General features: G+C 40.2%; 1 protein-coding gene and 1 long non-coding RNA gene across 3 annotated transcripts in view; one reads left to right on the top strand and one right to left on the bottom strand.

Moving 5' to 3' along the window:
- Positions 1-3,354: 3,354 nt before the first annotated feature.
- LOC132533471 (uncharacterized) overlaps positions 3,355-27,026 on the bottom strand; it is a 69,081-nt gene continuing 45,409 nt past the window's right edge. The window contains exons 1-3 of one of the 2 annotated variants that reach the window (XR_009545366.1): positions 24,584-24,898; positions 5,815-5,950; positions 3,355-3,748 (exon numbers count right to left, since the gene is read on the bottom strand). This is a non-coding gene — a long non-coding RNA (uncharacterized LOC132533471). Of the gene's footprint in view, positions 3,749-5,814; positions 5,951-24,583; positions 24,899-27,026 lie in introns of those variants that run through there. The other variant, XR_009545365.1, reaches the window with a different exon arrangement.
- LOC103125342 (large ribosomal subunit protein eL31-like) lies at positions 8,731-9,217 on the top strand. Its single transcript, XM_060174153.1, has one exon. The coding sequence runs from the start codon at positions 8,775-8,777 to the stop codon at positions 9,132-9,134; it is 360 nt and encodes a 119-aa protein (XP_060030136.1). The 5' UTR covers positions 8,731-8,774; the 3' UTR covers positions 9,135-9,217.

Raw genomic sequence — 27,026 nt, 5'->3', positions numbered from 1 at the left:
ATTTCCTCTATTCTAACTCTACCCTCATCTATCATATAGTTCTCAATGGTATGTAAATATAAAGACAGCTTACTGTACTTAGAATAAATGCAAATGATTAAATGCAAATGCAAAAGTCATGTCAATACAGTGCAAAAGACAGTTTTCCTTTTTTTAATGTCATGCAATTAACTAAGAAACCATATGGAAATTAACCAGGGGGGAAAATGCTCAGAAATAAGCAAGCTTGATGACAGAATACAGACCCCCACAGACACCTCCTCTATTGCAAAGTCACAGTGCTCTAAATTCTTAACAGGGGTTAAAGGGAGAAAAAAAATCTGATCTGAGATGTAGCCACTGAGCTATTGTTTTGATTCCATGTCACATCATTAACTATTGAATAACATGCCACAAAACACAAAACCCTCCATATCCCATTTTAACAAGGAAGCACAGTGAAGAAGAATCGATAGGATATGCACAGGGAGAAAACAGAATGCTGCATGGTATTTGCAAAGCCCCCCCCCGGGGGGGGGGGCGGATCAAAGGTCTAGATGCAACAAACTCTAGGGATTACAGCTCAAAGAACCCATTCATGGGCAAGGAGGTAAAACAACAAGACAAAAGACTTAGGAATCAGATCTCCTTCAAAACACCTTAATATATCCAATCAGGCCAGAATTCCAACAGAAGTCTACCCTTGCCAGACCCGAGCTCTGTTTCACTAGACAGATGTGACTTGTACACCAATAAACTAAGAGGAGATGGTCGCTTCTTCCCTCTTTTTTTTTTTTAATAAGCACTGAGCTAATCTCCAGCACTGTCCTTGGGGAGTGTCAGAATGAAATGTAACACTTAGCCCATGGGTTGTAGATTCAGATTGGAACACTGTATTCTTTGACACCAGCACTGCTTCTCAGTGCAGCAGCTAAGACTTTTCTTGGGGAAAAGAGTAAATGAATGCATGGCTTTCCCCTGATAGCTAGACTAGGTTAGAAGAGAGTAACTTTGGATCTATGTAATGGAGTAAGTCATGAAATCTACGGGAAAAGGATGAATTTCACAGGTTACAATTTAGGATGCTTTGCTTCTTATTTTCTTTCTTTTTTGTTGGGGGAGGGTATTTTACAAGATGGCTGTTTTCTTGAGATACTATTTCCCATATCTCAAAAAATAAATTCCAGAAACACCTCACCCACCACTAAGGTGCCTTCTCCTTCCACTTAGAAGACTGGATTTCCAACCCCTTTTCAACCACCTCTAAACTCCCCCTTTAGTATTTATTATTTTATTATTATTGTTATTGTTATTATTATTTCATTGGGGGTTAAGAGTTTACAGTCTAGTCTTTTCATATATAGACACTGCGGGCTCCCTCTGGGTTCCCCTCCCCCCTGGTCAGTTGAGGTGAGGGTCACAGCGGCCCCCTGGGAGTCCCAGGGTAGCTCTGCATGTGGAGGGCAAAGTGCAGAGAGACAGGACAGTCAGCTCTGGGAAAGCCTCAGTGGGACAATTCATTTATTGAGAGAGAAAGCAAGTACATATACCCATTACCCAGGTAGAAGGTCAAGGTCATCATTAACCCAAGCACAGAGCAACACAATGCATAGCTGCATGTTGTCCTACAAACTATTTGCTCACAAGTGAAGAATTATCATACAAGGTTTGATCACAAGCTTCATAATGCATATTTCCCGGGGAGGGGGGGAGTAAATTACAGGCACTTCAGAGGAAGGGGAAAGAGGAGGGAGCAGCTGAGCAAGAACATACATGGTTTCAAGTTAGGCCAAACACAATGTACAGTAATTCATGGCCTTTGTTTTAAGGGGAGAGGAGAGGCAAGTGCAGAAAGGTAGCCCCCATTTCAGAGAAGCCATCCATTATTAGTTCAGGTGGTCAGGGGAAACCTGCACCCTTGTCTAGACCTGAAGGGAGAGTTGGGGATCAACCAGCTTGGACCTCATGGAAACAGCAGCCAAGACTCTCCAGGACTCTCCAGGAGAGTGGGGCCCCATCCTCCAATAAGGCACTGCCTCTCATCTCCTCTTGACTGGTGTCTAGGAGACACACCGGGGTCCCTATGTCCTTTCATCCTGTCCCTCTCCCTCCTTCTCTAGAGACCTGTGCTGTGGTGCAATATACCACACCCAGTCCAAATTTCACTTTATTTTCCCCCTCACTGTCCTTTGTTCTTATGTTCTATCAATAAGCAAGATCACTTGGTATTGGTCTCTTTCTGGCTTGTCTCACTCAGCACGATATCTTCAAGTTCTGACCAAGATATTGCAACGGAAATGGTCTCATTATTTTTTTTTAATTTTTTTAAAAAATTTATTCCCTTTTGTTGTCTTATTGTTGTAGTTATTATTGTAGTTATTGATGTCATCATTGTTGGATAGGACAGAGAGAAATGGAGAGAAGAGGGGAACACAGAGAGGGGGAGAGAAAGATACCTATACACCTGCTTCACCGTTTGTGAAGTGACCCCCCCTGCAGGTGGGGAGCTGGGGGCTTGAACCAGGATCCTTACACTGGCCCTTGCTCTTTGCGCCACCTATGCTTAACCCACTGCACTACCGCCTGAATCCCGCCCTCATTATTTTTAACACCGCATAGTATTCCCGTGTGTTCTGCTTCTCAGGAGGGGCGTTGTCCAACCCCCTGCTTATATGACTGACCCACCATGGCACCAATCTTCAGCTAAAGCTGCCTAGAATGGAGAGGGCCCTTGGAAGAATGAATCCAACTACAATATGACCTAGCTTGAAGAGAGAAGCTGAGCCAATAGGACGCTGCATGTAAACAGATCTGATGAGTGGAACAGTAGTGAGAGCTGTTATTCAACTGTCTACTAGTAGGGCTAACCTAGCAGAACAGAAGAGTTCTTTCTCATCTAAATGTTTCATGGCTCTGCTACTAAAGCAATTTTGATGTCAGAACCTCTTCTGCCTTTGCTTATTTCCTTTTCTATTGTTCCTTCTGCCGCACATCCATGGCCAGTGTTATTTTGTAACTCAAGGACTTCTGCTTGTCCTGTTTTCCTGCCTCTTTTGTTCTTATATTTAACTTCTTTTCCTTATTGATTTTCCCCTGTTAATTTGTTCAAACCAAACAGGCCTTTCTAGAATACAAAGAAAATTGTAACAGGTATAGCATTTGAGTGTTCAGTGTGGCTGCTGTCCTAAACAGTTTGTTTGAATTATCTCACTTCGTCCTGCTGAGAGTCTCATGAAGTTACTATCATTATTTGATCTTGCAAATAAGATAGAAGTAGGCACAGAGAAGCAAATAATGAGATCAAAGAACAGTGGTCAGGACTGTGGTTCCAGTATATACAATCTAGCTTTAAAACACCACCTTATTGTTTTTTTTATTTCTTTATTGGGGGATTAATGTTTTACAGCCGACAGTAAATACAATAGTTTTTAATACATAACATTTCCCAGTTTTCCACATATTATTTTTTTAAATATTTATGTATTCACTAAAGATTTATGTATTCATTAATTCATTAATGAAACAGAAGAGGAGGAGACAGAATGAGAATATCACTTCAACACCAGTGGTGTCCAGGATTGAATTCACTACCTCATACCTGAATGTTCAAGCTTTATCCACTAAACTACCTCCCTGGTTGCACAGCACCAACTCAGAATTTTGCTTGCACTTTTTACATCTTCCATTTCTCAGAAAGGGTGTGTTGTCCTTCTCTCATATTTCTCTGTGTGTTCTGAAGTGGGGCACCTGTGCTTTCCTTTTTCCTTCCCTGTTTTGAAAAGAAGCAAAGAAAGAATGAGGCCTTCCATCATGAGCTCAAGAGTGAGATAGTAATGATTTAGCTGACATTCCCAAGTCAAGTACTATTGGTTTGAATGGATTTCTCAAAGTGCCAGAGAGAAAGGAGAATGAGAAGTTTATGTATATAGCAAACCCAGGTAAGTTAACATTTAGAAACTTACCAAGGAATTTGATCCTAGGAAGAAAGGCAGAGGGATTAAGGGGACAGTCCAGGGCTGGACATTTGCTCTGTAGCAGAGTAAATTATGCCCAAGGACCTGGGACATAGTGGTTATGCAACAGATTTTTATGCCTGACGCTCCTAGGTCTCACGTTCAATTCCAAACACTACCATAAGCCAGAGCTGAATAGTACACTTATTTAAAAGAAAGAGAAAGAGAGAAAATTATTCCCATTTTCCATTCTCACTTTACTATTTTGAAAAACTAACTTTAGAAACTACTGTCTTATGATGTGCTGCTATGCTATTTTAACCACAATACTAGGAATAGTCTTAGTATAGTTATATGAAAATAAATAAGGATGAATGTGTGTTGCCAATGACCAGAGATAAATATTTTGTTATCTAGAGATGAAGGAAAAAAATGATTAACTAAATTCCTAAGGACTATACAACCTTTGGACTAAAATTTTACAATATTTACTTGAGAGAAAATAAATCTATTAAATGTCCAAAAGCATTGAAAAATCAACCCTCGACCTTTAGACCTCTTATAACGTAAGAAAATTTAAAATATGGAAGGTAGATTCTGAGAAGTAAACTTCATTTAGATTTATTATTTTTATATGCAGTTAAGCTGGCTCACTCCAGGAAAACAGCCATTTCTCTTTGTCTATATGGGGGAGGGAATGGGAATGGATTCCATATGTGGGAACCCAGCCCCAATTCATGAAGTAAGTTTCTATGTAGACATCAACATTAAGATCTACTAACATAGGGCAGGGGAGGCAGCATAATCTCTATGTAAAAAATTCCTGTCTGAGGTTCCGCAGTCCCAAATTCAATCCCCTGCACCACTAGAAGTCAGAGCTGAGCAGAGTTCTGATAAAAAGAATAATTAGTTATTTATTTAAACAAATAATTAATCTTTTACCACACTGAGACTCTTTTGTCTCCATTACCTGAGTTCTGAAAATAATGTTCAGACTTTAACTTTTTTTCATTTAGGTAGTTTCTAAAGTCTGGAATCAGTCAAGTTTTTGTATGGAAAGTAAATTTCTTGGGAGCTCATTTTACATTTTTTGTTTAAATGGGGATTGGGAATAGGTTAGAATTTCTAAAAGGGGAGATACTTATCTGGAGAAGTTTAGTTACTATCCTCTTAAGGTATGTTTATCTATGTGGTTTGTTTATGAAAGCAACTCAATGGTTGATATTTTTTTAATGTTTTTTATTATCTTTATTTATTTATTGGATAGAGACGGTCAGAAATCGAGAAGGAAGGAGAGGGTGAGAGACAGACAGACACCTGCAGCACTGCTTCACCACTTGTGAAGCTTTCCCCATGCAGATGGGGACTGGGGCTCGAACCTGGGTCCTTGCGCATTGTAACATGTGCGCTCAGCCAGGTGCGCCACCACATGGCCTCCGATATTCTTTTTTTTTTTTTTTGCCTTCAGGGTTATCACTGGTGCTCAGTGCCTACACCATGACCCCACTGTTCCTGGAGACTATTTTTTCCCTTTTGTTGCCCTTGTTGTTTATTGTTGTTATTATTATTGCTATTGCTGTCATTGTTGTTGGATAGGACAGAAATAAATCGAGAGAGGAAGGGGAAGGCAGAGAGGGGAGAGAGAGATAGACACCTGCAGACCTGTTTCCCCGCCTGTGAAGTGACCAACCCTCCCAGAGGTGGGGCGCCAGGAGCTTGAACTGCGATCCTTGCATTGGTCCTTGAGCTTCGTGCCATGTGGGCTAAACCCGCTGCGCTACCCCCGGCCCCCAATGGTGGATAGTCTATACTTAAGTAGTTCTTTTTTTTTTTTTTAAAGGGGGGTCAGGTGGTGAAGTACTTGGTTGAGTGCACACATTACCTCATGGGAGGATCAGGATTCAAGCTTCTGCTCCCTGCCTGCAGGAGGGAAACTTCACAAGCTGTAAAACAGTACTGCAGTAGTCGCTCATTCTCTCCCTCTCTATTGTTTCCTTCTTTCTCAATTCCTCTCTTTCCTATCAAATAAAAAGAAGAGGGAGAACGGGATGAGGAAAATGGCCACTCAGATTGGTGGATTTCTCATGCAGACACGGAGCCCAATCACTGCAGAGAGTGGCAAAACAAAATTGTTTGATAATTTGGATGGCACCTAATAGTAAGACATATTAATCTGTCTGCTAGGGACTTCATGGAAACTAAGAATAATATTTCTGCAAAATGTGTACAGTAACAAAGGGTACATCTAGTAGCTTAGCATAAAGCCCTGCTTTCTTCAAGGGTCCAAGTTTCAAATAAATGCAACCAGTGCCACCATGCTACACTAGGCCGAGCATGAGATGCCAACCTTCCAACCCCAATAATCTGATGAGACTTTTCATATATATTCCCTTGTTGCCCTTGTCTTACTGTTGTAGTTATTATTGTTATTGATGTCATCGTTGTTGGATAGGACAGAAAGAAATGGAGAGAGGAGGGGAAGATAGAGACGGGGAGAGAAAGACAGACACCTGCAGACCTGCTTCACATCTTGTGGAGCGACTCCCCTGCAGGTGGGGATCCGGGAGCTTAAACCGGGATCCTTATGCAGGTAATTACACTTTGTGCCATCTGCACTTAACCCACTGCACTACCGCCCGAATCCCAGGTGAGACTTTTTGTAACACATGGAACTACAGTACCTACTTCCAATGCAAAAGGTGTTTTCTGGCTGGGGAGATGGCATAATGGTTATGCAAGGAGACTCTCATGCCTGAGGCACCGAAGGTCCCAGGTTCAATCCCCAGCACCACCATAAACCAGAGTTGAGCAGTACTTCGGTAAAATAATAATATTAAACAACAGATGGTGCATTTTTGCTAGAGAGCAAAGTTACAGATCCTACATATAGCCTAGGGCCTAGGGGACTAGATACATGTATACACTTGTCCATAAATTAAGGGCAACTATATAGTTCAGAATAAAAGTACTTAATAGTCCTCTGTGATTAGATTTAGAACTATGTAGCTCACCAATCTAGTGGAAAGGCCTACAGAAGACACCATAATTTTTCTAATCAAGTATTTATTACTTAGGCTTAGACACTTTCCTCTCCCACTCTCTATCTCACTTCCCTCAATCACTTTATCTATTCAACTAATTACACAACATAAAGATACATCTCTTTTTTATAATTTTTTAAAGAATTTTTTTTTATTTATTCATGAGAAAGATAGGGGAGAGAGAGAGAAAGAACTAGATATCACTCAGGTACATGTGCTGCCAGGAACTGAACTCAAGACCTCCTGGTTGAGAATCCAATGCTTTATCCACTGCGTAACCTCCTGGACCACATATACATCCTCTTAATCTCTTTTGACAGCATTAGTATTATTATCACCTTCTGAGAATCTTTAGAAGAAATACTGTATAGAGTTGGTCAAGAGAAATACTGGCAAAAATTATATACCAACTTAAGGACAAGTATTGTGTCTATGACAACCTTTATTAGAATTACCAAACAAATAAATGCAGTAAAATTCAAGGTTAGCTAAGACCCCACGAAAATCCCTAGATATATTCCCTCCGTAACTTGAGGCAAGAGCCCATAAACCTAGTAGTGGCTTGGATACAACAAATGGTGCAGCCTAGAATGTTCCCAGCTGTGACAATGAACTGTAAACACAGACTGACCAGGACTCAGAAGTTATACAGGCTCTGGTGCTACAGATGAATAGATATGGGCCCTGAGTCTGACTGACATGGTAAATAGTTAATTGTATATATGTATTTTCTTCAATTATGGGAGCTACTCTCTACCCTGATCTAGTTTTCTAGTCCTACTCTCAACTTCTTCCCAGATAATATTTTTAGGTAAGCTGTCAAGTTCCAGTAAAAATTACCACAGTAATAGGCCCCTAGGAACATACCTAAAACAGACATCCTAGATTCTAACAACCCTGAAATTCCTATTTGTCAGGCTGAGCTTCACTGATGGGAGACAGACGACCAGGGACTCATGGTTGAGCTGTACGCAGTATCTCTTTATTCATGCAGGACGCAGCACAATCTATACCAAGCTAGACTAAACTAACAACTAACTAAAACGAACAATGTTGTCTATATATACTTCCCAAGTAGGGTGTGAACAGGACGTGACGCAGAGAGGGTGGAGAGAAAAGTGACTGGTGAAAATCAGGGTGTGACAAGGAGAGGATCGGGGTGTGACAAGGAGAGGGGGTGGAGCAAGTGAGAATTCTACCACTAAACCACCAATGCCCTGGAGGGAAGGTGGTGCTTTATGTAAATGTAAAAGTGATTTATGTAAATAGAATACAGTGGTTATGTAAATAGAATGCAGTGTTAAGCAGGGGGGATTTAAACCAAATGAAACAGAAGGGGTTTTTAAAAGCTGAATTAGAAGATACCAACACCTATTCCTATCTGCTCTATTCCCACTTTATGGTTCCTGTTCATTAAAAAAAATTGTCCTGCTTTATATCTTACTGATTTTCAGCCACTAAGTTGTTAACACTTTGATTTCATCCTGAACTCCCTGGCCAGACGAGCACACTAACGTGTCCTGAAACCTCACCTTTCCAGAGCCCCTACCCCACTAAGGAAAGATAGAAACAACTATTAACTTAATATTAATAAAAGTATATTTACCTACAAATTTTAAAAAAATCATTGGGCTGGGGAGATCGCATAATGGTTATGCAAACTATTAAGCCTGAGGCACTGAAGGTCAAAGGTTCAATCCTCAGCACCACTATAAGCAGAGCTGAGCAATTCTCTGGGGAAAAAAAAAATCATTGATAAAAAATAAACATTTGCCTTCCTTTCCTGTCTAGGCCCGGCAGAATGGCTCCCGCAAAGAAGGGCGGCAAGAAGAAGAAGGGCCGCTCTGCCATCAACGAGGTGGTGACGCGGGAGTACACCATCAACATCCACAAGCGCATCCACGGCGTGGGCGTGGGCTTTAAGAAACGTGCTCCTCAGGCACTCAAAGAGATCCGGAAATTTGCCTTGAAAGAGATGGGCACTCCAGATGTGCGCGTTGACATCAGGCTCAACAAAGCTGTCTGGGCCAAAGGAATAAGGAATGTCCCCTACCGCATCCGGGTACGGTTGTCCAGAAAACGCAATGAGGATGAAGATTCACCAAACAAGCTGTATACACTGGTTACCTATGTACCTGTCACCACTTTCAAAAATCTATAGACAGTCAATGTGGATGAGAACTAAATACTAATTGTCAAATAAAGTTACAAAACCAAAAAAAAAAAAAAAAAAAACATTTAAGGAAACTAAACTACAAAAAAAAAAAAAAAAAGAGTCCAGTTTCATTTTGTGTGTTCCATTTCTTGGATACACATTAAACCAACCTTTCTGGCTTATCAGAGTGTATGCACGGTGCTGGGATTGTTCAGCATCTGCTTGGAGATGACAGACTCCAAAGCAGAAGCTCAGGATTCCCTTCAGTGTGCTGGGGATGGCAGTGCAGCTGTGGGCATGCGCACAAAGCAGTGTCTCTGAATCCAATGGAGGTGGGGTGTGTGTCTGTGTAGAGGGTGCGGGGGATCCGTCTAGCAGGAAGAAGAATGAGCAGTGTGAGAGGGGTGCCCTGAGTGCCACTTGGCTACTTCAGTGCTTGGAGTGGAGAGGGAAGGATGAGAGACAGGGTGGAGCTGCCTCTCAGCTATCTAGTTTTGTGTGTGAGGAGCAGAGGCCTCAGGCTGTGTAATCACTGGAAAAGCCAGTTCTGAGAAATCTACTTGTCCCTCACCAAAGCTTATCTTCTAGGCATTTTTTTTTCAGATGACATATTTAATGAGGTTTGAGTTTGTGGGAATCATAACCCTGAATTGGTTGGTTTTCCCTTACATAAAGCATAGACGTCATCTTGCTTTAAAATGCCTCTTGACTGGATTTATCTTGCCTTCAAGGCTGACAAAAGCTTAGTGATCTGAGCGTCTCATATAGGCAGGGAAATGAGTGATCTGAGGCATCTCATATTAGACCTAATATGTGAAAAGGAAAGTGAAGCATTTTTTTCTTTATAGTCCTTACATGGGTTTCAATTGCAAAATCCTGACACTTATACATAAAAACAAAGTCAAAGAGAGATGGAAAGACATCACAGCATCGGGGTTAGGCAGTGGCACACCCGGTTAAGCACACACAGTACTAAGCACAAGGATCCAGATTCTTGCCCCTGGCTCCCTACCTGCAGAGGTGAAATGCTTCACAGGTGGTGAAGCAGGTCTGCCGGTGTCTGTCTTTCTCTCTCCCTCTCTATCTGCCCCTCCTCTCTCAATTTCTCTCTGTCCTATCCAACAAAATGGAAAAAATGGCCACCAGGAGATGTGAATTTGTAGTGCCAGCACTGAGCCCCAACAATAACCCTGGAGGCAAAAAAAAAATTAATAATAAAAGAGCACCACAGCCTCAGAAGCTAATTCCAGCATGGCGTGGGCCTGAATCACATGCATGACAGCAGATTCAATATCCAGGTGAGTCCTTTTGCTGGCTCGCAGTAAAATACATACTTGCAGCTTGTAAATTGTTTGTCAACATTCATAGGTTTTTCCCTAGGTTGTGTTTATAGGTTTCTCACTGTTGATGATTCACTCCAATTACACTGGTGAAACAGTTTCTTAATCCTGCACATGAACTGGAGAACTAGGTGGAAGCACCTAAATCTGGGTGCTTTCTTCTCCTCCCACCCTACTTCTTTTCCCACCCCATCCCCTCCTCCTCCTTCTTCTTCTCCACCTCCTCTGCCGCCTCTTTCTTCCCTTTCTCCTCCCCGACTCCTCTTTCCCCTTTGCTTATTTGTGCCTTCCTCCTCTCAATCTATATCAGTTCTGAGTAACTTAGTAACTTCTGCCTATGTATAATTGGTCTTACTCTCTCGGTCTCTCAGGGCTTTGCACTACTGTTCCCCCAAAGTCCAGGGGTTCCATAGAACCCACACACACACATATACACACACATGCAATGGAACTTTTTTAGACAGCTGAGAAGGAAAAAAAAAAACCTTATCATTGCCGCTTACTTATCACCTACAACAGCTCATTTACAACTTCTACTTGTTCTCGACTTATTTACATACTTTTAGAATAATTCAGTCAGAAAGTCAGAGAGGGGGAGTCAAAGCTTGCCCACTATCCATGGAGTTCTGCTTGCTGCAACCATGTTGTAGGCCTGGAAACAAAACATCTCACATGAAATGTGTGAGTCCAGCTGCCAGGCTCCTCCCTCACTGCTCAAAATTTGATGTATGATTTCATTTGACTAAAAGGAAGTAAATAAATAAATAAAGTTAAAGAAGAAGGGAAAGAAAAGCGCAAGAAATCACTCTCTGAGTTCAACATGCTCACTTAGTAGATTAAGTAACTGAGGCACACCGAAGGGAAGTAACTTTATCTCAACTCACAGCATCTAAGTAACAGAAATAAGAAGAAGCAACCCCCCTACTCCCAGACCACTCTTCCCCATCTGTATGGCTGTTCCTTCATCTCCACGGCAATCCTCACTTCTATGGGTGTTCCTTCCTACAGCCAAGCTCCTTGTACTTCCCAAGCTCAAAATGACACCATCAACCACACCTTTACTCTCTCATGTTCCTCTGCTGACAGCTTATCTGAAATACCAAATCGAGTATCATATTTTCTGAGATTCAGCTCAACTCCCCCTTATGACTTTAATTTATTTTTTTTTCAATTCCTTCTTCCCCACCCAATCACACTTTCAATTGAGCTATTTTGAAACTCCTATAGAGCCCAAAGGAATTTTTGAAAGACTTGTTTATGTATTCACATAAAAAAGAAAGAGAACCAGAGCATCATTCCAGCATAGGCAATGCCAGGGATCAGATACAGAACCCCATGCCTTGAAGTCCAAGGCACCATCTCCCAGACCACAGGCCCAGAAGATTTTACTGCAGGTACCTACTATCCTGTGTTCACTAGCCAGGCCATAGTAGCCTTGATATAAACACCAAATCTCATACATATACAGGAATCTTTGTGTCTCCAGTTCACAGCTAAGTACCTAGGAAGATCTGCATTTATTTTTTAAACTTTATCTCATTTGATTACAAAAGCTATATAAAATGCAGAGTATAAAAGACTTTTAGCTCCTAACAAGCCCACTCATTAGTGATAAACACTACTAACAGCATGCTATGCAGCCTCCTTGACTTCCTTATATAAGTATATAATTCACAGGCAGAAAGAAGTAATTAACTTCAATGAGATGGTCCTGGATATTTAATGTAATTTCTCTATATAAATTTCATGTTTTGATGTGTATCATTGTAAAATTTACATGAGGGTTGCTAAAAGCTGATATATACTGAAAATGTCAATAGTTGGTCCCAGTATCTTTCCAAAATGTACTAATTTTCATTAATCCCCCACTCCAGCTTATAAAATTACCTTTAGGGGTAGGGTGGTGGTGCACCTGGTTAAGCATACATGTTACAAGGATGTGCACAAGGATGAAGGTTCAAACCCCCGGTCCCCACCTGCAGGGGGAAAGCTTTGCGAGTGGTGAAGCAGGGCTGCAGGTGTCTCTCTGTCTCTCTATCTCCCCTACTCTCAATTTCTGGTTATCTCTATCCAATAAATAAATATAATAATTTTTTTAAAAGATTGCCTTTAATAGTAAGTACTAGTTATTAGCAATCTTACCAGTTCTAGCCAGTCTGCTAAGTGAAAAAAATAGCATGTTATTAACATTTATATTTCTTAAATTGTTGTGAGGTTGATTGCCTTTATATGTGGTTCCCAAGGCAGAAGTGCTAGATAAAACCTTTTTTTTTTTTTTTTTTTTTAGTAATATCAAAATGCCTTTCCTTATGCATGGATTAAAGACAAGAAAAGAGAACTTCAGTTGTTATTTGTTTTGTTGTGTTTGCGAGGTGGGGGTGAGCTAGACATTGCAGGAATATTGGAAATAAAGTAGAATTGTCCCTTGATAAAAAAAAAAAAAACCCTCAGCTCTAGGTAATCTAAAAGAAAAAATAAAGACTCTCCAATTAAATTGTATCTTGTAAAAGAAAACATACTGCATGAATAGAGACCATGGCCTCTTGATAGAACATTGTAAATATATAAATATTGGCTACTTTGAGCTGACAGGAGTCATAAAATTGACAAGATCAATCTGAATTAATTGAAAGCCTGCCATAGGCCTGTCAGGCAATGACGTAAATAGTGGTAAGACCCAAGTCTGACCTCAAAGAACTACCCCTTCCCTTCTTCCATTCTTCCCTCCTCTTCTCCCTAATACTGGCGCTTCACTACTTTGGGCCAGTTTTTCAGGCAGAAAGAGGAAGAGGGAGGGGGAGTAGGGGGAGAGAGACAGAGACAGAAACCATAAAAGCTTATCCCAGTATGGTGAGGGTCTGACTCCAAACTAGGTTGCACACATGACAAAACAAGCATCCTACCAGATGAGTTACTTTGTCAGCCTTTTTTTAAAAATAAAATATTGGGGGTGGGGCTGTAATATTTTTATCATACATAATAATTCAAAAGATGGTCCTTAAAGTGATTACCTTCATTACTGAAATGATAACAAGCACTTCTATGGTCACTTCCAAGAACTGACAAAACTCTTACTGCCTACGGGAGAAAGTACAGAACGTTTTCAGTCCAAGGACAAATGTCCCTTGTTCTCACACCAATAAACACACAACCTTTTAAGTTTAATATTAAGTGAAGGACAGTTTACTTACCTTCCTAATATAATCCCCAAATTTACGATGAATTTTTATTAGTCTTAAATATGGTGGTAAATTATTTTAAATCAAGGGAATTGTGAAGTGTCCTTACATTCAACCCAGCACATTAATCACTGGGTTTATGTGGAGAATGATCATGTCATCAAAGGCAGAGACAGACATTGCAAAAATCAGATTCTCTGTGTAAGATTTCCAGTTCTTCCATGGTGATAGTAAACAAACTGTGATAACTACCAAATTACAGACCACAAACTGTTATGGTCTAACTGTTCTGTAAATGCTTACATTTTCCTCCAAGTATTTTCTATAAACTTCAAAGAAATTATATGGGGATTACATGATTCTGTGCCCAAAGATTAATAAACAGACATTAAAAGTCACACCCCAATACCAGTTTTTGTGCTAATATATCACTGTCATCCTCACAGATCCATTCATAGTACAGTATTAGTTCTGCTTAATTTTTTTGAGTTGACTATTTTTATTTTTGTTGTATAAACAGTACTAAAGATTCTCTAAAGATTCAGATTTCTCTACTATCCTTCTTTTTGTCTCCCCTCTTGACTTTGGGCTTTCCTAAATACTGTCTCCTGGGAGAATACCTATCTTGCTATTCATTCTGCTATAGCTCACTACTGTTACACTGAAGTCTTTTGGGGGCAGTAGAGGGAAAAGAAGAAACACTCAGGAATGCACAAATGTTACCTCCAGGGAGGACCACACTCACAAGTTGTACTTAGATTCACATAACATTTTATTCATACCCACTGAAAATCACATCATGCACACCCATTATGGCTTTAAAAAAATTTGTTAGAGACTGAGAAAATCGAAGGGGAGAGATAGAGGAGAAACAGAGAGACACCTGCAGCAGTGTTCACAACTCATGAAGATTCCCTGTGCAGGTGGAAACTGAGGGCTTGAACCCAGGTCCTGTGCATGTCAACTATACTCAACCAGGTGTGCCATCAACTCACTGTCTCTCTCTCTCTCTCTCTCTCTCTCTCTCTTTCTCTCTACCCCTCCCTCCCTCAGATTTATTATTTGTTAATGAGAAGGTTGAAGTGGGAAAAGGGGGGGGGAAAGGGGGCTCATTCTGGCACTTGTGATGCTGGGATCAACTGGGGACCTCATGCCTCAGAGTTCTACACTTTTCCATTGCATCACCTCCCAGGACGCTCATTATATATTCTTTCTTTACCCACTGTGGGCTACTTCAAAGTGGCTTCGTGTTTTAGACTTTCTATAGTCCAGGTGATAGTACAGATATTCAATAAATATCACTGATTTGAAAGGAAAAAAGGCACTTTTTTCAAAACATTCTGAAGATTTCATTCCATTTTCCTCTGGCTTACATAGCTTTTGATGAACAATCCTCTGTGTCATCTTTGTCCATCAAAAGGCAAGGTGCCCTCTTTTTTTCCTTCTGGCTCGCTCCCTTCAAAACTTTCTCTTTCTCTTTGGTTTTCTGAGGCATGGATAAGATACATTTGACTGAATTTTAGGGGAATATGGGTGCATCAGTTGGTGGAAAATGTGATAAGAAAGCCTCTAGAAAGATAATCTGTGTGATTTCTCTTTGATAGTGACTGTAACAGGGGTAGGCACTAGCATTATCCTCCATAATAAAGAATATTCTGGGGCAGAGTGGTAGTGCATCTGGTCAGTCTCACATGTTACAATGTGTAAGTCATGACTAAATGTCATTTACCCCAGACTCTTTCATTATTGATATCACAGATTATGTTAAGAGGAGATAAGAAACTCTAAATTTCCAGTATATAGGCTTACAATTTTTCTTTTTTAAAAATTTTTATTTTCTTTATTTATTGGATAGACAGCCATAAATCTAAAAGGAAGTGGAGGAGATAGAGAGGAAGTGAGCCAGTAAGACACCTATAGCATTGCTTCACCACTCGTGAAGCTTCCCCCCTGCAGATAGGGACTGTGGACTTGAACCTGGGTCCTTGAGCATTGTAACATGTGTGCTCAGTCACGTGCACCACCATCCGGACCCAAGGCTTACAATTTTTCCAAAGTTAACTTACGATGGAAATGTTCCATAGTTGAGTTCTTATGTCTAAGTCATGCTAAAGAAACCCTGTCTTCATAAATCCAGTACTGAAATGTTCATCTCACAGACCCTTAAACATAAAGGTCAAATGCCCAAAGATGTAAAGATGATCTTCCGCTTCACTGAAGGCTGGCAAAAGGATCCGAAACTGACAACAGTTAGAAGAGTGGGATGTGGCTCAGGTCAACTTTTTGCAAAGTCACCTCTCAGCTGTAGGCAAAAGGAAGACCCGTAGTTAAATCTAAAAATGAATAAAAACAGGGATGGTAATCCCACTGTTGCTCCTAAGAATAGACTGATGAAACCCTAATTACAAAGCAGAGCAGGGTGCTCTGCCTATAAAATGCATTCTATTATAACCTTTAATGTCTTAAATCCTGTTAAATCACCATTCTGTGCTGTCACCATCATTAAAATGTGCTCTTAGGAAAGAACATAACAAACCCCTGAGGGGATTTATTTCAGCAGTAAATTTATTAGAGGAAAAAAAAAACATAAAAGCTTAATTATAGATGTGCATGTGTCTCTTTTCAGGGAATCTTCTAGAACCTGTCTTGAGTGAAGACAGAATTACCAGACAAATCTAGCTACCAGGCAGAAAATAAAACAACATAAATCAACTGTTCTTTGGTTAAATTCAGTTATGATACAGTACACACACACACACACACACATATATATAAAACATAAGAAGAGTCTTTTATCAAGAGAGGTAAAGGGATATATAGCAGTTGCCAGACATGATCTCAATAAGTACCTTTGTACCAAGTCAAGACACATCCTATTAGACTCAGACATTTAGCATGCCACCACTTTCCCAGCTGAAACATCATGCCAGGTGATTCCTATTACTGGCTAGGGCCAGACCAGTGTTACAATGGTAAACACCATGATGAAACATCACATGAATTGACAGCAACACAAGGACAGCAGGAAGTGAGTGATATTCACCATGGAAAGAACTATTTACTAAGCATAAAAACAGCTCAGGAAGTTGCTCCAGTCAAAGCAATTCAAGTAGTCAGTTAATTCATGAACTATTTATTTGATGAATTTTAGCCACTCATTCTATATGGAGCACTGTGCTATACTCTGAGGCAAAGGACTATAGAAAAGAATACAAAGATAACTGGGGGGGGGGGGTTTGTCGGGCAGGCGGTAGCACAGCAGTTTAAGCACACAAGGACCGGCATAGGGATCCGGGTTCAAGCCCCCGGATCCTCACTTGCAGGGGAGTCGCTTCACAAGCAGTGAAACAGGTCTGCAGGTGTCTATCTTTCTCTCCCCCTCTCTGTCTTCCCCTCCTTTCTCCATTTCTCTCTGTCCTATCCAACAACAATGGCATCAATAACAACAACAATAATAATAACCACAACAATAGAATAACAAAAGGGGAAATATTAAAAACTGAAAAAAAAAAAGGTAACTGAGGTCTGGTGTCTTACCTCCAAGATATATTCTCTCAGAGGGAAAACAGACAAGGTGACAGTAACAAGGTCAAATGAGAGAGATTAATGATGAGCTAAAGAAAAAAATAGTTGATCTCTAAATTCCATTATGAAATGCAATGATAGATCAATTGAAGAGAACCATTAAGTCTGCTGAAACTAGCAAGTGAAACACAAGCGAGAAGGAATTTCTCAGGGCTGGGTAGTGGCACACTTGCTGGAGAAGACATGTTACAATGTGCAAAGACACAAGTCCAAGCCCCTTGTCCCCACCTGCGGGGGAATACTTCTCAAAAAATGAAGCAGTGTTGCAGGTGTCTTTTTTCCATCTCTAGCTCTTCTTTTGATTTCTCTCTGTCTCTAGCCAATAAATAAAGAAAATATTTTGGTGGGTTGTATTGTTATGTGGAAAACTGGGAAATGTTATGCATGCACAGCTATTGTATTTTACTATCAACTGGAAAACATTAATCCCCCAATAAATTATAAAAAAATTAGTAAAAAACTAAAAAATAAAATATAACTTTTAGTCATCTCATTAAAATAAATAAATAATTTTTTAAAGGAGAGAATTTTCTCAAGGTGCACACGATAATCCTCCCAACTCACTATCCACTAAAATAATAACTGATTCTTCCACTGCTGGCCCAGAATAACAGAATTCTACAATAAAAGGATACCCCATCAACATACTCTGCACCATAACCTGCTAAATGGCCCTTATTAGAATTACAGGCATAAGGAGAAAGAAAGGGAATATTCAGAATGGTTGTGTACCAGGCTTTATGGTTGACCACCTAAAGTAAGTTTTAAGCTGTAAAAGTGACTAGATATAGAATCACAGAGGGCTGGGGAGACAGCATAATGGTTCTGCAAAAGACTATTATGCCTAAAGTTCTGAGGTCCCAGGTTCAATCAATAGCACCACCATAGGCCAGAGCTGAACAGTGCTCTGTTCTATCTTCCTCTATGATATGTCTCATCAACATTAATTAGCTAATTAACATGTAGGGGGCACACAGCAAGGAACATACATGCCTGTAAGCAAGATGTGACAAGTGTAATAATAAACCCATGAAGCTGGAGCCTAGAACAATGAGTATTTTCATCCACAAAGGTGGAAACCACTGTTCTCAATATCCAGAAAAAGTTATCTCCCTCACTTCCTAAAACAAGACAAACCAGCTCCTACCCTGGACCTTTCTAGACTATGTGAAATGTCAAACCCCCACTATGCCAGTGACCTAAATTGATCACAAATATACTAAGCCATATATACTCTTCTGGCAATGTGTTTTATCTTGTTGTTCTCTATAATGTCTTAACTATACCATCATTCATTCAATGAATATTTGCTCCATGAATGCAATCCTTTGGTGGTTTTTTGTTTTGTTTAGTTTTATAATTTGTCATTCATTACTGAGACCTTTATAGGCAGCCACATGAGTGCTGTCAGTCCTCAAGGCAAATGCTCAGCTGTATGACTCAGTCCATATAAAACCTGGCTAACAGGTTTCTGACAGTGACAGGATGTGACTGTAACACCATCAAACTACTTAAACATGACAGTTGCTGTATGCCTGCAGGGTCAATCACCATACAAATTGCAAGACTCCAGATCCTAACATGGTTCCCCCACTCCATTCCACTATTCCTGTTCTCCTTTCCCTGTTTTAATTTTCTGGATAGCCTGCACTACCACCAAATATATTTAATTTATTTTGGTGTCCATTCCCCCTGCTAAGGACCGGCATAAGGATCCGGTTCGAGCCCCCTGCTCCCCACCTGCAGGGGACTCACTTCACAGGCAGTGAAGCAGGTCTTCAGGTGTCTATTTTTCTCTCCCCCTCTCTATCTTCCCCTCCTCTCTCCATTTCTGTCTGTTCTATCCAACAACGATGACATCAACAACAATAATAACTACAACAACAATGGAAACAACAAGGGTAACAAAAAGGAAATAAAAAGAAAATGAGAGAGGAGGGGGAGAAAGAGAGTTGAAGAGAAAGATAGACCCTACAGACATTCTTCACCGCTCATGAAGTATCCCACCTGTAGGTGGAAGCAGGTGGCTCCAACCCAGGTTCTTGCATTTGGTAATATGTGCACTTAACCAGGTGCACCACCATCTGGCCCAAAAAAAGCTGAACATGCATGTTGGCAGGTCGATCCATATCCCCAGCCAGACAAGCCATTTATTTTTTACATCATAAAGTAGAGTTTCTAGAAACGCAAGCTTTGTCATACCATCTTGAAGTTTCAGAATAAACTGAGAATGCACAGAATTTCCAGGGTTGGACACAATTTGGGTAGGCTTTCACCAAACAAGAGTCACTTGTGCAGGCCTGGTTCACTGTCCACTCCAGTATCTGCTACCTGCACCAGAGACATGCAGGTAGGAGGAAGAAGGGGAAAATCAGCTTCAGAAACAACTCTGCATGAGTCTGACAGGTACAAAATGACCAAACTCTAGACTCAAACTCTAGACTCTAGCTCTACCCAAGCAGTCACAATCCATTTAGAAAGGTGGGGGGCGTTGCTAAGGTTAAAATTTTCATCTTCCCATGGGACGATCTCACTCACAGGCAGAAGTTGAAAAAAAAAGACCAAAAGAGAAAACACAAGTAGAAGCTGAACTGGAGTTGGCGTATTGCACAAAGTAAAATACTAAGGGGTGGGTGGTCCTGGAAAAGGACGACAGAGGACCTAGTGGGGGTTGTAATATTTAAAAAAAATGAGAAATGTTATGCATGTACAAACTATTGCATTTACTGTTGAGTGTAAAACATTATCCCCCAGTAAAGAAACTAAAAAAAAAATTCATCTTTCCAAAATGGCCATGTACTTAATAAGATAAATTCTTTTTATTAAATTAAGAAGTCACTGAAGGCTGGGCAAGTGACTCGGTGGTAGAACACACATGTGTAAGGCCCCAAGTTCAATTCCTCAGCACCAGGTAAGACAGAATGTTGTTCTAATCAATCTTTCTCTCTCTCTCTCTCTCTCTCTCTCTCTCTCTGTCTCTGTCTCTGTCTCCTCTCTTTGATTCCCCTCTCTCTACAGAGTAAATTAGAAGAAATCACTGCATGTTATGATTAACTTGCCAAGCATCTGTTTGACGAAACTTTACTTAAAAAAAAAGATTTGCTAATTTATTTTCATGAGAAAGACTAGAGTATTGTGGTGATGGGGACTGAATATGAGGACTCTGAGAACTCAGGTATGCAAGTCTGATGCGCTTACTCTGTGATCTCTCCTTGATCCCCTGATTAGACTTTAAAATGAATGTTTTATTTAACTTGTTCCAGATGGAAAAGTGTAATGGCATCAAGCATGACTGCTCATTCTTTTGTTGGTTCTTAGTCATTAGACAACAATCCTAAAGTCACAGTAAAAGAGATGACCAGCTTGAGAATGTAGGGACTGGGTGATGGCACACCTGGCTGAGCACACATGTTACAATGCACAAGGACTTGGATTCAGTTCCTTGGTCCCCACTGCAGGAGGAAAGCTTTGCAAATAGTGAAGCAGTGCTGCAGGTCTGGCTGTCTCTCTGTCTGTCTGTCTGTCTCTCTCTCTCTCTCCCTCTTGACTTCTGGCTGTATCTATCCAACAAATAAATAAAGGTAATAGTGGAGAGAGAGAGGATGTGTAACATAAAAGACACCAGGAAACTGAACAACAACAACAACAAAAAACCCAGAAAGAACTATTTAAGATATATAAGTTACACATTAGAGACTATTATGCTTACAGAGCACTACACAGAGAAATGTCTGGAAGAATATAAACATTAGAATCTAATAATTTTTTTCTTTTTTTTTTTTTGCCTCCAGGGTTACCCCTGGGACTTGGTACCTGCATTACAAATAGCCTCCCTGCTCCTGGAGGCTATTTTTTCCCTTTTGTTGCCTTTGTTGTTTGTTGTTGTTATTATTACTGTTTTTATTGCTATCGTTGTTGGATAGGACAGAGAGAAATTGAGAGAAGACAGGAAGACAGAGAAGGGGAGAGAAAGACAGACACCTGCAGACCTTCTTCACCGCTTGTGAAGCGACCCCCCCCTGCAAGTGGGGTGCTGGGGACTCAAACCAGGATCCTTACTCCAATTCTTGCACTTAGCACCATGTGCACTTAACCTGCTGTGCTACCACCAAGCCCCAGAACCTAACAATTCATGAAAGAATGGCAAAGTTTCTTTATTTTTTCATTAGTGATTGAATAGTGACTTACAAGATGATAACAACCATGGCTTGACATCATACCTACCACCAAATTTCTAAATCTCAAAGTTTTTAAACCCCCAAAAGGCGACTTGTTCTAACCCTTTCCAACAAACTACTCAAAATTCCCATCAAGACTTTCTTCAAATATAATATGAGCCAAAGGTTTGTTTCATGCTTCATTTTTTAATAAGCCCATCAGTAAACCATTATATATGATAGGTTAGCCCTGTCAGTACTAATGGCTAATACTGAGTCTGTATTAACTTTCATCTTGATTCATCAGGTTCACTGATAAAAAAACAAAAGATGGACTGAACAGTAGACAGGATGATGACCCAGATTATTTCTAGTTAATTTGTTTTTATTTATTTATTTATTTATTTATTTATTTGCTGTGTGAATAAATATCATAATATATTGTAATAAAGATCCTAGAAGTATGAAAATATATGTTTATGAACTGGCTAATGAATAAAAGGGGTTTTACAGAAAGGAAAAGACTACAGAATGAGAAGTAGTGGATCCTTTTTTTTTAATTTCTTTATTAGGGAGATTAATGTTTTACAGTCAACAGTAAATACAATGGTTTGTACATGCATAACATTTCTCAGTTTTCCACATAACAATACAACCCCCATTAGGTCCTTTGTCATCCTTTTCCAGGATCTGTACTCTCTCCCCACCCACCCCAAAGTCTTTTACTTTGGTGCAATACACCAACTTTTATTTTATTTGCTTTTTATTTTAAATTTATTTTAAATTTTTTAGTTTAAAGTTCACAACAACTTCACACAAATATAAAACTTCACAAGGTATCATGTTAAGGCAGCAATGAAAAATGAAAAGATCAAGGTAGCTCACTAAGTAGAGTTCTTAATATATGATGTTCTAAACCTTAGGTATTCATCTTCAGATGGAATTCCTTAGAGAATTTTTTCTCCTTAATCTCATCTGCACACCTACTTGCCTCTCAAAATAAAAAAAATTTTAAAAGTGATATACATAAGATTATATAGCAAATAAGACATTTGCTTCACAGATCTAAGTTTAAAAATGTCAGGATCCACATAGGATGCAGGAGAGTAGCAACAAATGCAGACAAACAAACAAACAAACAAAACTCCTCTCTTAGTGAGACAGATGCCCATCAAGCTAACCCCACCATCTGAGAACACAGCATGGCCACCTGTCACACACTCTGACAACTCACTTCAACTTGGCACTGACCCACCACTAAGCAATGTAGGTTTCCCAGTCCCACTGGTTTCTATTAAAGGGCTCCACAGCACCCACATATAGCCTTTTCATGCAAAATGACATCACTCCGCAAGGCTGCATTCAGAGCCAAACCAAAGGAACACAGATTTGTATATGGCATGATCCTAAATTCTGTGTGACTGTCATAGTCAAGCTACAAACTCTTCAAAGCCACAATCTTTTCTAGAAAGAGTAGTACTTTCCAGAGAAAAGTGCTATTTATTCTAATAGGCTACCATCAATTTCCACATCTGCCTGATCTCAGCTGTATCTTAACTCTAGAAAGAACCTAATTGGGGGTGGGGGGGGAGAGACTGGATGGTGGCACCTGGCTGAGCACACAGGAGACACATTTCCATGCTCAGAGTCTCAGATTCGAGGCACTGGTCCCCCACCTGCAAGGGGAGAAGCTTTGTGAACTGTGAAGCAGATCTGCAAGTATCTTCTTTTTCTCTCTTCTTCTCTATCTAACCCTCCTCTCTCAGTTTCTCTCTGTCTTATTAAAGAAAAATATCAGGGGGGGAGGAGATAATAGGGGTCAGGCGGTAGGTAGCACAGCGAGTTAAGCGCACATGGTGCAAAGCATGAGGACCAGCATTAGGATCTAGTTCAAGCCTTCGGCTCCCCCACTGCAGGGGGGTCGCTGCACAAGTGGTGAAGCAGGTCTGCAGGTGTCTGTCTTTCTCTCCCTTTCTGTCTTCCCCTCCTCTTTCGATTTCTCTCTGTCCTATCTTACAACAACAGCAATGACAATAATAATAATAATGACGACAACAACAAGAGTAACAACAAGGGCAACAAAATTGGAAAAACAGCCTCCAGGAGCAGTGTATTTATAGTGCAGGCACTGAGCCCCAGCAATAACCCTGGAGGCAAAAAAAAAAAAAGGAGATAATAGCTGCCAGGAGCAATGAATTCATAGTGCAGAAACTAAGCCCCAGCAACAAACTTGGTGGCAGTACAGAATAAAATAAAGGGGGCAGGTGGTGGTGGTGCATCTGGTTAAGCACACACATTATATTGCACAAGGACCTGGGTTCAAGCCCCCAGTCTCTACTTGCAGAGGGGAAGTTTCAAAAGTGGTAAAGAAGGTCTGCAAATGTCTCTCTGTCTTTCTTCCTCCCTACTTCCCTCTTCCCTCTAAATTTCTCTGTCCTATCAAATGACATAAATAAAAGTAAAATGACAATAATAATAAATAAAGCATTTAAAGGATACAGAACACAACAAAACTGTTTCAAAGTTCTTCACTGAACTTTGGAGAGAAAGGAAAGAGGTCTTCAGTCTCAGAAGTATACTTGGAGATTCTTTTAAAAAATATTAATTAATTAATTTATTTATTCACTGTCAGAACCAGAGCATTACTTTGGCACAGGTGGTCCCAGGGATCTATAAACTTAGCACTTCACACACATGCAAGTCACACCACTCAGTCATCTTCCTAGACCCTATAATTCTGAAATCACATCCTTTCCTCTTGGGAATTACCAGTATATTTGGTTGTGCCCCCAAATGCATTCCTGGAATTCTGAGTTCACACCATAGTGATTTTGAGGCAAAGTAGTCATCTGAAAGAGCTGTTAAGCTGCAGCTAGCTTTACGCCAGCAACTCTCCAAACCTAAAATAAGAGACTTACGGATTATTCCAGAGTTATCTATTTAGACACAGCAAGAAAAAATATAATTTGGCTCTCATTTCTACTTCAATAAAACTTTTTTGCCTGTAAATCTGTTTAGGCAATTAAAATCAATTCCAGTTTCCACTTCTTCAGCCTCTCTAGGCTTTGCTCTTAAAGAAGAGAATGAAGCAAACAAAACCTGAATCCAAATTGCCTGGGGTGACTTCATATTTACATACTGGCATAAGCTAATAAATATTTCATAGAAACATGTTTTATGAAGCATTCACCTACCTTTAACCCAGCCTTTGAGTTAAGACTCCACTTTATGGGAAACTCCACAAAGCACCTTTCCTGCTAGGGCTGCTGAGCCTTATAAAGGAACAGAATTTTCTTAAGAGGAAATCAAAGTGCAGAGAGGCGGGGCCATTTTCCTCAGTGACACCAGAACCCAAATTCCTAGCATTCCCCAGTCATAAGTTCAGGACACACATACTATATACCTTCCACCTGGAGATGGGTCTGTTCAGTGAATCTAACATTGCTTTTTTAGTGGGGCTGGGCAGCGGCGTACCAGGTTAAGCACACATAGTACTGTGTAAAAGGGTCCACACAAGGACCAGGGAGAGTGCTTCACAAGCAGTGAAGCAAGTTTGTAGCCGTCTGTCTTTCTCTCTTCCTCTCTATCATCCCCTCCTCTATCAGTTTCTCTGTCCTATCCAAGAAAAGGGAATTAAAAAAAAAATCTGGAGTCAGGTGGTAGCGCAGTGGGTAAAGCGCAGTTGGCGCAAAGCTCAAGGACCAGCATAAAGATCCCAGTTGGAGCCCCCAGCTCCCCACCTGCAGGGGAGTCGCTTCACAGGCAGTGAAGCAGGTCTGCAGGTGTCTGTCTTTCTCTCCCCCTCTGTCTTCCCCTCCTCTCTCCATTTATCTCTGTCCTTTCCAACAACAATGATATCAATAACAACAACAATAACCACAACAATAAAACAAGGGCAACAAAAGGGAATAAATAAATATTTTTAAAAATCACTTTTTTTTATGTAGTCAAACTGACAAAAAAAAAAAGGATGCAAAAATTGTCAACATGAAGAATGGTAATGGCCATAAAAAGCTACCTCTCCACTTTATACTCTTTCACATGTTCTGAAACGGTCTTCAGCAAAGTCAGTGAAACAACTTATTAGAAAAACCCACACATCCAATCACCTACACAAACAAACAACAACAACAACAAAATCTAAATACAACAGATCACAGGAAGCAGATATTAAACCACATCAATATGACAGACTTAAAGCAGAGACAAGACTTCAGTGAGAATGGATTTTCACATCTATACACAATGGTAGTTAGTATTTATAAATCTACTTTTCAACAGGAAAACAAATAAAAATACACATTATGAAAAGACCTGAAACCCTTAGCATATTTTTCCCCAATCCCCACCCAAACCACAAAGTAACCATGAAGCACCTGAGCCGTGATGTGGGCTCCCATCCTCGCTGCTTATATGATGACACTTATCCAGATGACACCTATGCCTGTCAGCTGCCTCTTACATAGGGAGGTATAGACTCAAGGGACATTATGTAAGGCTGGTCCTCCCCCAGGTAACACACTCACTTCAGAAATTCTCTGTGCCAGCTGTTTGGAAACACATTCTTTTTTCTTATGATGAAAATAGTTCCATGGGCCTGAGAAATAAGAGTTAATGTTGCTCATTACCCAAGAGAAAGTCTAGTTATTGGGAAGAGAGAAGAAATGACAAGTTGCTGAGTTCTGCTCAACAAAGTGAGACAAAGTAAAGACTCCTCAAGGATCTGAAATGGCAATGTTTGTTGGTTTTAAGAAGTCATCTTTCAGATATGTTTCTATTATTTGGTGATGGGAAAATGAGATTCTCAGCTTAAGGCACTATTATTCAGCTTTGAAATTGCAGTGAGTGTTCCTGCAGGATTTGGTTCAACTAGGTACAAGATGAACAATACTATTTCTAAACTACATAGTCAAGTAATCAATTGGGTCCTGGATTCAGACATAACATGGAAATACCCATACATCACTGAGTCCCATGAGCCAGGTAGGCTTTGCTTTAGATGACTGGTCTTCAAGAGTTAACATTCTGATGAGCTGCCAGCAATGGTTGAGTTTCACTGTTAAGACCAGAAACAAACAGCATATTTGGTCCATTGTTTTTCATTTTTCCATAGAGCTATAGAGTACCCACTCATCCTATTTCTATCTTTCTGTTTCTCTTTTTATGAACCATTCCACTTGAGGGGGAGAAATCCTGCTTATTGTATCTGATGGATCCCAAAGATGTTCATTTATGTCACACACAGTGGATAGGCAGTGTATATACAGTCTAAGGTGTCATCAATCATAAACTTTTGGACATCAAAGTTTCTGTTTGATAGAGCGAGCACTACTACATAAATTAACATCTATGTTCAACTTCTGTTTTTGCTAACTACTAGCTATGAGACTTGGAGAGTAGACTACACACAAACACATATTATAGGGGGTGGTGGGAAAGTTGAAAAAGTTACCAGTCAAGCAGAATTTGAACTGGAGTTGCTGTATTGCACCAAAGTAAAAGACTCTGGGGTGTGGGAGGAGGGGTTCAGGTTCTAAAACATGACAGTGGAGGAGGACCTACCTAGTGGGGGCTGAATTCTCATGTGGAAAACTGAGAAATGTTACACATGTGCAAACTATTGTATTTTACTGCTGA

This window comes from Erinaceus europaeus, chromosome 16 (genome assembly GCF_950295315.1).
Source record: "Erinaceus europaeus chromosome 16, mEriEur2.1, whole genome shotgun sequence".
Classification (NCBI taxonomy): Eukaryota; Metazoa; Chordata; class Mammalia; order Eulipotyphla; family Erinaceidae; genus Erinaceus; species Erinaceus europaeus.
Note: the sequence above shows the minus strand (reverse complement) of the source record. Positions and strands in the feature narration are given on the sequence as shown.